This window comes from Athene noctua, chromosome 2 (assembly GCF_965140245.1).
Source record: "Athene noctua chromosome 2, bAthNoc1.hap1.1, whole genome shotgun sequence".
Lineage (NCBI taxonomy): Eukaryota > Metazoa > Chordata > Aves > Strigiformes > Strigidae > Athene > Athene noctua.
Window position 1 is genome coordinate 101059981 of NC_134038.1, and position 14223 is coordinate 101074203.

General features: G+C 37.1%; 1 protein-coding gene across 2 annotated transcripts in view; it reads left to right on the top strand.

Annotated features, from left to right (window-relative positions):
* The window catches only part of CDKAL1 (CDKAL1 threonylcarbamoyladenosine tRNA methylthiotransferase), a 422283-nt gene that overhangs the window by 382122 nt on the left and 25938 nt on the right, over positions 1–14223 (top strand). For both annotated transcript variants that reach the window (XM_074899749.1, XM_074899750.1), the window contains one exon: positions 13348–13431. In XM_074899749.1, the coding sequence (XP_074755850.1) occupies positions 13348–13431 (84 nt within the window). The remainder of the gene's footprint in view (positions 1–13347; positions 13432–14223) is intronic.

The following is a 14223-nucleotide window of genomic DNA, read 5'->3' on the forward strand; positions in this document are numbered from 1 at the left end:
TAATTTAATAATAGGTTTTGCACAAAGTATATAAAGAGTTGAGAGGTATCTGTTTTATTATTTATACCCATCTAGAATTCTAAGGCTGTGCTGGAAATGTAGGCTTTCCCAGCCATAATCTGTTTTCATATTGACACTGCCTTTTTCTAACACTTGTGAGAGGCATGCTTATTAACGATAAAAATGTTTGTGTACTATGCCTATGTAGTTTAAATAACAATGCAACAAACAGTAGAGTTAGGGAAAAAGATGACCCTGCCCTGATTGTAGAAAATGGATCAAAGTTGCAGAAAGTTATCCTGTAGCATGCGGTAGTAGGCAACATCTGCTGAGTTCAGGGGGTTGTTACAATGGCTTCTAAAGCATGGCATGGTTTCTTCTCACCACCTCGCCACAGAAATCTTGTCTCCTGCTATGACAGCCTCTCAGTGTCGGCTCCCAGTCTGGCTCCCTGAAAACCATCTCAAATCAGCATAGCCTCCTTTCCTCTCCCATTAGATGAGGAACATCCCAGAGTGCGCCCCTGGGTGATAGAAATAGTGTGAAAATGCTCATGGTTGATCACACTATTTCTGATGATACTGAAATCTAAGACTGATCTTTGGTATTCAAAGCAGTAAATTTACGATATCCCTAACAACCTGGAAACATGTTGCTGTTTCATCTGAAGCTGGCAGTGTTACATGATTTGCTGAACTAACTGATGGTGGTGGTGAGGGTTGCCCTTTTAATTCCACAAAACTTGTGCACAGCCTTTGTGTTGGCGAGTTCTGTTATTGCCATTCCGGATTCCAACCACTAATCAAATCACTAGCATGTGGTATTTATAACTGAGATGTGCCCTAAAATCTTGACATTCAGCTCTGACAATATCAACTTTGTCCAAGCATAAAAATGAAATTATATATTTCATTTTTTTGTAATCTTTAGTGATGAATATCGAAATTTTTTTAAAAAAAAAAAAAAAGCAATTAACATTAGCCAGTTCTTTTGTTTCAAAATTCTTCTATTACAAACATTTAAATAAAATTTCCAGTAATTCTCAATTAAATTTGTGCAGTTTTCCATCACTGATCCCTGTCTTTACTGTAATCCTTGTCAAGTTTCTAGAGTTTGACAAACCTGAGCAACCCTGAGGTGTTGGTATCATTTTTACCATAGTAGCTAGGAAAGACAGAAGGACTACAGTGCAAATACATGGAGAGTCAGATCGATGCAGGAGATAATGGCTAAAATTTTATGTTATCTAGAACTGATCAAAATAATTACTTTAGGTGAAGATAGCACATTTTTAATGTTAAAAAAAAAGAGGACATTTTAATGTGATAAAAAATATCACATCCTTCAGGAGAAAGTAACAGTCCTAAAATTGTTTAGCCAGGAGCCACCTTATTTTCAGACAGTAAGCTTCATTCCCATTTCTTTAGTATTCTATAATAAAACTCTAGACCCCATGCTGGCTTTCCTGGCAATCTTTTTTGCTTGTGCAATATTATATATTCCATGCATCAGCCCAGACCTGTTCACCAGTATAGCTGATGAACCCAGCTATAGCTATTATGTCAAGCAACTTTGTCTTCATAATTGCATGGAACAGTGTAAAATCTAAATATCATTTTCTCAGGCCTTACCTGTTTTGTGTGATCACCTTACAGAAACTAGTTTATGTTCTTCTTGCTGCTTCTGACATAGAGATAAAACACAAATGATTAGAGACTGATTCTGATCCAGAAGTCTCTTTGGAGAATTCATAGTTAGCTGTTAAAGTGTAAGAGTGACTAAGATGACCTAGGACTGGCTCATTTTGTGCCCCATCTCAGTTGTTTAAACGTCAATTTAGGGTTAATTGCTGGGCATTTTGGCTTTGAAAACCAGCTGCTTATTGTGTTGTGCCTTTACTGGTGTACAGTAGAAAGGTATAAAAGGGGAAAGAGGCATAGATTTTGAAAGTGGCAATCAGTAAGCTTCATTTTTTTCATGAGGACATCACTTTTTTCTCCTCCATGCTTGGAGCATCACTGTGAATGAAACTAAAGCAATGGTTTGTGCTTCCTTTTGCACGTATGAGGCATCTTCATAAAGTCCCTTCAGGAGCAGTGAAATTTTCACGAAAAATAAAAAGAACAGTTGTCTCAAGCTGGCAGTCATAAAGTAAGATAAAATTACCTGTTGGGCATTTCAGTAAGATATAGGCAGAAGAAGGAAAGAAGGTAGCAGAAATCTTGCTGTTCTTGACTTTTCAGTCTAAACTTGCTGAAGAGTTTTTTCAGGAGTGGGAGTATTGTTTAGTTTTACTCAGCTTTTTCATTCCAGTCACGTATGGGGAAAATAGTGCTCTGAAAGGAGGAAACGTGAAGAGGAAAAAGAGCAGGGTAGGAAAATAATATGTTGATGCTACTGACCTGCTGATACAGTCCAAGATTGAATGAAGGCAATGGCAAAAACAAATGTATGGACTTCTCTCACAAGCATTTCCACATAATTTTGGTATACTCATATGTCTGGCTTTGAGAACATTAGAATACAGGATTCACAGTGGTTATGGGAATACAACAGTAATTTCTGCCTAGTGTACCCCATTTCTTTTAATGACCAGTGATTTGTTTCCTATGCCTCTGTTTTTATATTGCATTTTGACTGTGACTAATTGCTGATTACTTAAAAAAGGGAATGACCGTAAATAGAAATTTAAAATAATTTTTTTTCTTTGGAAAACTGTTGTATCTACATTGCACATTCTGTCTGTATGTGCAGGTTTTTGTCACAGAGTCATGGGAATATCCTTTATTCTTAAGGCCCTGTTTCACAGCTGTCAACCTCCTTTGAGGATGGTCAGCAAGGACTGTAAACACAGACACAGCCTCTCCTTTACTGACTATGACTGTTGAGCAATGTGTAAAACTTCCTCTGAACGTCCATTTTCATGTATGCTGAAGACACTTAAATCTATTGTATAATTGTTCCTCTTACCGTACCCACACAGAGGGTTAAAAAGATCTGTCACACAGTTGTTGAATAATCTTTTTTTTCTGCCATTCTTCTGTTAGCAAAGACTTTGTACCATAAGAAGTTTCAGGCTAGCTGCTGTATTGTTTAGTGTATGTATCAAACCATTGTATTGGTTTTACTGATAACATAGCTGATACACTTGGTTTGGATATCGAAACCTGCTAGGTAAGAACATAATAGTCTGATTAGATTAGTGATGGAATATGCACAGAACTGAGCCAAAATACTGACATCGGTATTTTTTTATTAAAAACTGTGGGTTTAGGTTTATAATATGGTCTTAACACCTGCATTAGAGATTATAGCATGTTTCTTCTTGATCCATCTCAATAATTAATTTCACTTGCCATTAAATTGTACAGGTTGTTTCACTTTTTGTCTTGTTAAGATTCAACTACAGCATAAGATGTTACTGCTTAGTTTGAAAGATTGTAGAAACACCTAATGTCTTCCAGTTCTTAAGTATTTCCTATGATCTGGGCTAAGTAAGGACTTCTTTAAGAGGAGGAGGTTGCACACAGTGGTATAGATGTTGAAGAGAACTTACAAAATAGTGAGGCCTTTAATTTGACTTATTTATTTCTGATGTCATTGCTAAAGGTAGCGTGCTGAGGTATACACAACAGCACACGACTGAGATTTCTGTGATAACTTTATGCATAGCTTTGAGAATTGAGTAGGTTATGAATATGTTAGACAGACATAGTTTTTTCTTTTTCTTCTAAAACACAAGTGATTTATCTTATGATTTTCTTGAACTGATCTCTGTTAACTTCCTTTAATGGATACTAAAGAATTGGTCAGAATTATTAATTCTGGTATGCTAATGAAGAGGTGCTTATTTTGGTTACCTTTTTTATATACAAATAATTGGCATACTGTTTAAAAATAGTAAAAAGCATCACAACTAGTTTGACAGTAGTGACTATTAAATTCTGAACAACTTGAAATCACACTACATTTATTGCTCCTTAATGAATCATTCACTTTGGTCCCTCTGTAAGTCCTTGATGTTATTTGTCATTCAGCACTATGCCTCTAGAAGTGTCAGCAGTTCTAGGGTCTTAACTTGCCTTAGATTGAAGAAAACCCCTGAAGTGTGTAATTTTTTATCATATATTGTCTACCTTCAAAATAAAAGAAAATAATATCATTATCCTATCCTCATTAACATTATCAGCTTCTGAAGATTTTCAGATGCTTTTGTTAGTAGCCTGTGATTCATGTATGCAAAAGGAGTTTTATTATTCTTTTGAAAAGAAAGCTGATACATATTTATACCTTTTCTTTAACTCTTTCGGTTAGTGCCACCATTTTTTATTCTAAGTTAATTAACTTGCAACAATGTTATGTATTTTGTGTGTTGTTAAATGTATTAATACAGCTTTTAGTGAATCTGGGGGAAAAGTTGATTTTGGGGTTTGCATGCCAGGTTATTTTGGACCTTTGTTTTTTTCTGTTTTATCCCATCTGCTCTTTCTTTGTTCTCAGATCAGATGAAGAGAGAACATTGGCTTCAGTTGTAAGATGAGCAAAAAATTATATTGATATTTTGGAGAGAAGCCCAAATTTTTATAGTAGTCTTTTTGGTGTATTTGATTTAAAAATACCAGGATATAGATGTATTCTAAGTGCATCCGGTCTTACTGTGGGGATCCCAGTATCATGTCAGGGAAGACGGTATTGGCTTGATTTGTATCAAGCACACTTTGTCATCTGTGTTCTTTCATCCAGTATTTTCACCTAGTCCCAACCTTTTCCTGCTTTATCCTGTCTATGAGGAAGCAACATTCAGTTCTGCCTGCGATTTACTGAAGTTACACTTATGTTAGGGCTTTTTATTATTACTGGCAATTCTCTCCAACAGCTGGTGATGCTGAATCTGTGCTGAACACAGTATTACATCCGTCTGTGCTACATCAGCACCCTTCTGACAGAGGCACTGGTGAACAGTTTTCTTTCTGTAGCGTAGACAAGACTTTAGTCTGAGAAAACAGATTGGTAATGCAAGTTCCTACAGTAATTTCTGGAGAAGTTATTTGATAGGGTATTTACCAAGATGATTTATAAATTCTCATATAACTGATACTTGTCTGGGCTTATGCAGCTGTTAAAAGAGATCACTGAAACAGGAATTGCATATTGTTGCCTTAGCAACCGCCACTTCATATTGTGCTTAAATCACTTGGAAATATGCAGTGTATCTAAAGGAATTGCTTCCAACAAAAACAGCCAATCTTAAATAGTTTTAAATAATTTCACAGAAGAAGTTGAAAGGATGGCCTTTCCTAACAAAGACCATGATATTTTTAAGCTTGGTAGCTTAAAAGTTAGTTTACCTTAGTTTACTACAGGCTTAGCTTGTTAAAAAAAGGCAAAATTTTTAAAGTTTAAAGAACCCAAATATTTGTTTACTCATGCCACCAAAATCCATGTGATTGCCAAATTGGCTGAAAGTTGCAAATATTTTTAAAAGATTCATCTAAACTCCATCTTCCATTCTAGAAGATCAGTTCTAATAGTATGGTTTCAAGTACTTCTATTTTAAATGTCAAGTTTCCTTAAGGGCAGACTGTAGAATCATAGAATGGTTTGGGTTGGAAGGGACCTTAAAGATCACCTAGTTCCAACCCCCCTGCCAGGGGCAGGGACACCTTCCACTAGACCAGGTTGCTCCAAGCCCCGTCCAGCCTGGCCTTGAACACTGCCAGGGAGGGGGCAGCCACAGCCTCTCCGGGCAACCTGTTCCGGTGTCTCACCACCCTCAGTGTAAAGAATTTCTTCCTTATATCTAATCTAAATCTACCCTCTCTGTTTAAAACCACTACCCCTCATCCTATCACTACACTCCTGGGTCCCTCCCCAGCTTTCCTGTAGCCCCCTTTAAGCACTGGAAGGCCACTATAAGGTCTCCTCGGACCCTTCTCTTCTCTGGGCTGAACACCCCAGTTCTCTCAGCCTGTCCTCACAGGAGAGGTGCTCCAGCCCCCTGATCATCTTTGTAGCCTCCTCTACAGGTCCATGTCCTTCTTACGCTGGGGGCCCCAGAGCTGGACACAGCACTGCAGGTGGGGTCTCACAAGAGCAGAGTAAAGGAGAATCCCCTCCCTCGACCTGCTGGCCACACTTCTTTTGATGCAGCCCAGGGTATGGTTGGCTTTCTGGGCTGTGAGCTCATATTGCTGGCTCATATTCAGTTTTCCATCCACTACTACCCCCAAGTCCCTCTCTGCAGGGCCACTCTCAATCCACTCATTGCTCAGCCTGATCTTTTCATTTAGACTTTTTCTGTGGATATTTGCCACAGTTTTATAGGGTTTGTTAGATGATCTGAAAAAAGAGGGGAGAGGCTTTAGCCAGTATTACATTAAGGCAGTTGCTTGTGTGCTCATGGTACATGATAGTCTCAAATACCAGTTCTGCATAGAGTATTTTATATTGCTATAGCAACTTCCTCAGCTTTGCGATCACTACTCTGTGAGCTGTGTAACAATCAGAATTGGATCTTGCACATGTGGAAACAGAGTTTCAGAGAGCACGAGGAAACAGCCAAAGTCCCCTAGCAACATTGTGCTGGATCCAGAATAAAACCAGATCCTGCCACCTCATCCTTTTATTGCTTAAACACAGGTTTATAACAGAAAGATCCGAATAAGAGAGATTGCTTTAAGAGGCAATATGTATCTCCCATTCCAGAAAACTTGTTTTCCTTTTATAATATGTACACAGTTAATAAAATTTAGAAGGGTAATATGACAGCATTGTCAACATTTTTATTACCCCTTTTCTAGGCAATGAAAAGGAGAGACAAGAAAAATGCAAACTTACAGAATTTAAAAAGAATCAGATATTTTGAGGACCAGTTGTCATTTTTAGGTCACTGCTCACATCTCTGAATGTAATTTTCATCTGAGCTGCATGGCAGGGTTTGTATGTGCTGGAAGAAGCTACATTTTCACAGCAGGAGACCAAATCAAAATGAAGCAGTCAGATGCAGGTGCACAGTAATAGAAAGGATCTATTTACCCTGAAGCGTGAGCAATGGGCCAAGAAAGCCGAAACAGTCTACTTCCATCTCTCGCCTCCTTCTCTCCCTACCTTTTTCCCTCCCCCCATGGCTGTGCCAACAAATTCATAAGGGGACCAAAGAGAAGGTGTTCACTTGCTTTTAATGAGCTGTATTGCAATTGCCTGCTGCTGAAGGTCTGAGGCACTTTTTTGTTATGCTGATTGTGTACTATTAGAGCTGGCTGTCTTTAATTTATAACTAATCCTTCCTTCCTGCTTGCACAGCCTCAATCCAGCCTGGAAAATGGTTGAAAGAGTTTGTCCTGTGGGCTTCTATTGCCTGTGTCCATTCTGAATTCTTGAATCATGCTGTGGAAATAGCAGTATGTCTGAAGCATGTGTGCCTAAAACAGAAAAAAAGGCAGTTTGCTTAGATATTATTTTATAAATAACACATTTTATGTAATCCTTTTAAAATAAAATTCCTGCAGCTTTGTTTAATGATGGGCAGCTTAATAATTGTGATTTGACAAAGTCAGCTGTATTGGATGACAGTGGAACGAGACATCTTGATGAATGTTGGCTGCTTTTCACTTGGGATTGTGGAGTTCTCTAGTTAAGAACGAAGTACTTTCCTACATGTGAAGACGACCACCCAATGCTGTTTCCAAGGCTGCAAAACACCTGGGGAATATAAGTAAGGGAAAAACACTGACTCATAGCAAGTGTGAAATGGTAAAATTTAGCCACATTGGACATAAGTACAAAACAGTCTGATACAGATAGCGGGTCCAGTAATATCCACTATTTTAAAAATTATTTATTTGTAGTTCATACATAGCTCTATGATCTATATGAGAGATTGGGAATTTTGTGTTCCGTGCTAGTTAGTGGCATTGTAGGACTGAGGTAGCATTGTCTAGGTTTAGGAGGAGAAAATAGGAATACATGAAATCCATATGGTAAATTCTGCTGCCTACTCTTCACCACTGGAGTAGTCAAGTTCATTGTTTCTTCCCCCAGGTGTAAAATGGGCCAGACACCCATTGTAAAGATTAATCTGATGCTTGTATGATGTAAAAGATACAGGACTCTAAATATTAATATCGCTCTGTTGCTGCATTTCTGTACAAGGGTTATGCACTAAGCATAACATAATAAAAAGGAGGCATCTACCCATCTGGAAGTGGACAGCAGTCGTAGCATAAGCCCTAATAAAAGTGGCAGCTGTCTATGCTGTATGCTAGGAAAGTATTTTTATCCTGGCATAAAAATTGCCTTGCTCAGGAGCTGCACTGTTTTCCAGTCTCCACATTTAAAACTCTAACAACTCTAGAAAACTCTGAGAAAAGTCCATTTTTTGTCTCTAGTACTACCTTCAGAAAGGGAGATACGTATACACCCTAAATGTTGGAGAAGCAGTGATGAATAGCAGAAAAAAGCAATACAAAGGAGAGTTTATAAAGACATGTGTTCTGCTATCATCAAAATGTGACCCTGTCATAAGTTTCTACAAACTTTATCTTTTTTACAGGGAGGTTGTGGCACACCCAGACTCCTCTGTCAGGAGAAGACACCTACATTGTATAAATAGCAGGCTTAGAGAATGCTTAGTTATCATTTTTGAGAAATTTGGCTTCTAATTACAGAAGGATCAATGTGATTCATAAAAAGTAGGTCCAGCAGTTGTTCCCTACTTAATAGGGAAGGACACACCATCAGCATAATTATTAAAATTTATTTTAAATAATTAGACCACAACTGAAAAATCAGGAGAGCGCTACACCAAAATTGATGTAGGGTGAACACTTTCTAAATCACTTTTACTTAAACTTTGGTATACTTACTAAATATGCATGTTTACCAGAAATATTCTGTACATCAGAATAATCTGCTAAAACATACACACATAAATTGTGACAGTGTGTAATTTTTCTTGCCTGCTTTATAATGTATTTAAATAACAAATAAAGGGCAGTAGTTTTTTGTGCAGCTTCCAAGACTTGTGCTGAGTATGCTCCGCAATGTTTGGGGTCAGAATCCAAGCTAGCCTCCTTAAACATGAATGGAGAGATGCTTATCAGTTTCTTTATGAATTAAATTCAACCTGAAAGGAGGCTTTGGCAAGTGTTTCTAAATCAATGGAGATGACTGTATATGTAGTGTACCTTCTTCTCTGGGAGAAGTATAGAAATACAGTAGTTACTCATACTTTTTTTTAGCCAACCAGAGACTCTTAAAAAGAAAACTAGCAAAATTCAGATAAAAGAACAATAAGGAAACAATGAGAAAGATCCTGTGCCTCACCTCTGGCTGTAATAAGTAATGAATCAAACTGTAAGAATTATAGTTTTCATTTTAAAAAAAGATTAGGAGCATACATTATCTGAGTGTAATTACAGCAGGCCATTGTTGAAGTTGCGTAGCAATATTCTATCAAAGCATGTAAACAGGGCCCGTCTTTTGCACCCATACTACTGTAGAATTTAAAAATCAGTCTTATGTTTTATGTGATTCAGTCAGTTTTGGTTTAAAAACAGACCTTATTTCACTGCAACCAAAAAGGATGTTTGACATTTCTTACCGTTCATTCATTTTAGAAAATGAGCCAGCTGGAAAAACTGCTTTTTATAGTATTTGGTAAAGGAAAAACAGAGTTATAGAATTATCATGTCAGAATTTTCTGGAGGATAAATGAAAATTAAATAGAAGTTCATAAGTGATTTGATTACTAATTCTAAGATTTACAGACTACCTGGCAACTGTTGCAGTGTGGGAAGTGATAGAACCAGCAGCACTTGTTGCATTATTTTCAGTGAAAATAAATTCTCTTTGCATAAACGATGTGACCACTCTGTCTTGGGTTGGAGAAAGTTGCCAGGCAAGTTTTTTGCTATCATTCATTATTATTTTCATGCTATCCTCTGTAAAGAAAAAAAAATCCTGGGTCTATAGGAATCTTTGCAAACTGAGATGCCAGGGCTGAGTTTCCTCAGCTCCAGATGCTTTGTCAGAATTGTAGTTCCCTGAGAGCTAAAACTCATGCATACCTGTGAAAGCAGATGAAAGACTAGGAATAAAAATAAGATACTGAATTACTTCTGCTGGTACATGCCTGAAAAAAAATCATCAAAGGTTATTATAATTATGACTGTTATTAGATATCGTGTCTGGTTTTTGCATATTTATATTCTTTCTGAGAGAGGTGAAACTTAGGCACTTAGAGATCCCAGGGGAATAATTGCAGAAATGATGACATATTCCACTTCTTGAACAAATTTCAATACCAAAGCTGCATTCTGCGTACTTACATTTCTTCTTAATTATACTTGGATGCAAGATAGATAGTCATTTTCTGTCTTACAAATGTGTGTAGCCAATTAGTCTTGTAGATCATGAATACCCAATGGCTTAACTCATTAAATGGAATTTTCCTTTTCTGTTGTTATGGCAAAAAAGTCTGCGAATAGCTGGATATCATCTTTCTCTGTGAGCTCAGCCTTGGCCAAGGTTACAAATCCTGTAACTTGAGCAAGTGAACAATTACTGGGTTTTCCTGTACTTACAATATGCCATCTTAGTATTCTGAGTGTGTGTGTGTATGTATGTATTGTAAATTGGTATAGGCTGTTAGGCTCCTCTGTGCTTCTGGTACTCAATTTTAATCCACAGTTATGATGTATGTGATTAATTTAGTCTTCTTGATTTCCTTCCATTCCCAAGAAATTCTGAGCCCACAAGCTCTGTCTAGCCCTCTGAGAGACATGGATACCTGAGCTCTTTTTGCTCATGGAATCAAAGGTGAGAAAAATTGGCAGTGTATCTCTGAAGAAACCACTGCTTATATCAAGTGGTCAAACACAGGTGTTCTTTTCTTCTTTGCTCTTTTTTTTTTTTTAATTATTACTTTTTGCATATCATTCTTGCCATTCTGTCATCTGATAGTATGAAGACAACACGTGTAGCTTAGACTACCTCACAGGCAGGATTCATAGAGATGATGAAGGTAGAACGTTATGACCAGAGACAACCAGGGAACCACAAGACAGTTGTGAAATGAATTACAGACCCCGTATTGCTTTGAGCCGGTTTTGCTAAGTTACAGTATTGGTAAATAACGACTGCAATGTGAGGACATGACCTGGTGATTGGCCTTGAAGTTTTTCACTGGTAGCATGTTTCCCCAAGGCTGAATGTTGCTTATGTAACGTTTTGTCCTCCTCTTGTTCCTCATGTTCTGAGGCTTTGGTAATGTAGTACTACAGCAGATACTTGTGATTTTTAAAAGCTATGGTCTCAAATATTATAGAAACAACAAAACCTCTCCATTCAGGGGAAGTGTTCCCTGTAATCTTATTACTGGCTTAGTTATCTCCAGTGCCTCCTTGACATGTATTTGCAAAATTCCTCCGTGGATTTAATTGAATGACTGTTTTGATGAAAGAAAAAAAACCACCTTACTGTTTAGGGGAATGTTTAGAGTAAACAGTTACATTGGATTTAGGTTACTAAAATCTGAGTATGTTGTATCTGTTGTTATTTGTAACTGTAGGCTTCCCAGAGAAACATGAACGGAAGATTTAAATGTGCTATAAATAACTCTTAAACATATAACATAAAACATAAACATATAAACATAAAAATATACATATTTTTCTACTATTAGGATTCTGTTAGTGGGTCTGTAACTTCAGGCTCTTTCCTCTTCTGTTGTGTACCCCCCATGTGTGGGGTACTAACTGGGGAATTAACTCTAGCTGAATTTATGGAGATAAGCTGGGCGCCCACTGTCTCCCCTGCTCTCCAGGGTTTACTTTGGGAATACTCCAGGTACATGCACAGGAAAGGGAAGGCAAGAGTTATTCCATGTTCTGTTTGGCAAGTGGAGAATTATAGATGTATCATGTGTGCGTGTGTGTATATATATGCATATATGTAGAATGTATATATACTGTAATGTAGATGTGATGTTCTTTTTTCTGCCATTGACTGTTAGAGAAAATCCTAATCTTACCTTTTACTCCTTGTACCTTAAAAAATCAAAACATTATTTTCTGATCTGCATCTTCTTGCTTATTCACATGGACCTTATGATGGAGGCCTTAAAACTTAAAACTTCTACATAACTACTGCCACTAGGATGTGGTGGAAGTCTTTCAGGGAGGGAAGAGGGCCTTGAATGTAGCTTTGCTCACAGACAGTAAAAGTTTAGAGTAAAATGTGAAAACTTTTTGATTCCTAAAATAGTAATAAAAGCTGTGAGTAAATTTAACTTGTAATTTGCAGAATGCATTTGTCAAATATTTGGAAATAATCCAGGGCACATTTAAATGAAAAAAATAGACATGGGGTCAGACTAAAAATGTGAGCTAAATATCCTCCAAGATTTGCAGAAATTATCTTATAATCTTCATTATACAACTCAGTAATGAACAAAATCAAAAGGTGTTGTGTGGGGGATTTTGGGGAAAGTTAAATTTTGTTTCGTATCTACTTAGCACCTAAATGCAACTGATGTGTCTTGGGGTCTTCCATTTAACTGATTGTAAAACTGGTGCTTCCTTTAAACTGTGATAGTGCATTTGGAAGTTGGGAGGTATAATTGGAACACTGGGCTTTTTAGCTCAGTATTTATTTGACCTTTAATATTGCTGTGTCTGTGAGTTGTTAAAAACTCTTCTTCACTGAGTCTGTAATATGCAGTGTTGATCCACTGTCATGGAAATCAATGTGACCTCATGAGTACTGCCTAGTGAAATCACCAAGGGATAAAGAGGTGCCCTATCACTGTAAATAGCAAGTGTGGCTTTAAGAAAAAAAAAAAAAAGGCGGCAAATAGATGAGCTTGATGGCATCTAGAAGTTGTGCAGTTCCTTGTTTCCCTCAGGTGCCACTAACTGTTTTGTTTGTCACAGGGCTAGTGTCATAGGGGGGACAACACAGGACATGGTGTGACCCTTTTTGTGAGTGATTGCAGAGTTTCATGCTGAAGAGGAGTTTTTTCATTAGTTGGATGAAACTGTAACAGACTGTGCACATCTGACATTTTTGTTTCTTATTGTGTTAATAAGTAAAAATCAGTTTATACTTTTGAACTAGATTTTCATGTTAAGCCATTACAATACCATAGTTCTAGCCCTCAGTTCTGACTTCTAACCCTGTTAGTTTCATAGTTTGAACTAGGGCTTTCTCTGCCCAGCTTTCTTGCTGACACAGAATTTCCTCAGAGAATTTGATGATTTCTGCTACGAGTGTTTGTTTGTAATTGCAGCTCTCTTCTGAGTGTAATTTATTATTTTTGTATTCTGAGTCATCTCTTTTATTTTCCAGGTTGGTGAGAGGCAGAGAGTTCTGGTAACAGAAGAATCTTTCGATTCCAATTACTATGTTGCTCACAATCCTTTCTATGAGCAGGTACAGTTAAATAACCAACGTAACATCTTGTTTTCTCTTTGGTTTCTGATAATCTTGGCAATACAGTGTGCCACAGTCTGAAAAACAAGTAAAGAACTAAGAAGCCTTTTCCAGGAAAGGTGTGACCATCAAGACTTGTTTGTGAGATATTTTGTTTCTGTGTTGTAAATCCAATTCACCTGAAATAAATTAAGAAATGCACAGTGTCTCTTTGAGCATACAGCGTGAGGAAGATGCGTGCTATATATTCAAATAACATTATTTGAATTGTTTAAGAAGCTGTTAATTATTGCAGTAATTTTAAATTCTGTGTCTCCAAAGCATTGTTTTCTGAATAGCTGGATCTTGATAATTTCCATACATCTTTCAGAAAATCCTTTCAGACAATGCAATTTGCAAAAAACAATAATTTCAAACAGTAGGAAGGGTCAGAAACTTCTTTAGATTAACCCTTCAGGCCAATATGCTGTATTTCCTTCTATGTACTTACTATAAATGAATTCTTCCACACAGAAACATTATCTTTAAGCTCAGAAGGAAGTACAGCATCTATTTCACAAAATTATTATTTTTGCTCAAAAGCAGATGACTTGCTGAAAACCAATAAAATTGGCTTTTCTGAATCATCATGTTTTCATTCTGGTTTTGCTTGTTCTCCATTTTCTTACACTGAGCTGTCTACAGTTTGCTTTTGCTACCTTTATTTATTTTAAAATTTTAGGATTTGCTCTGACGTTTATCAAAAATCTGAGTGGAAGCTGGAGACGCTGATGTTTTTTGTGATATTTAGTA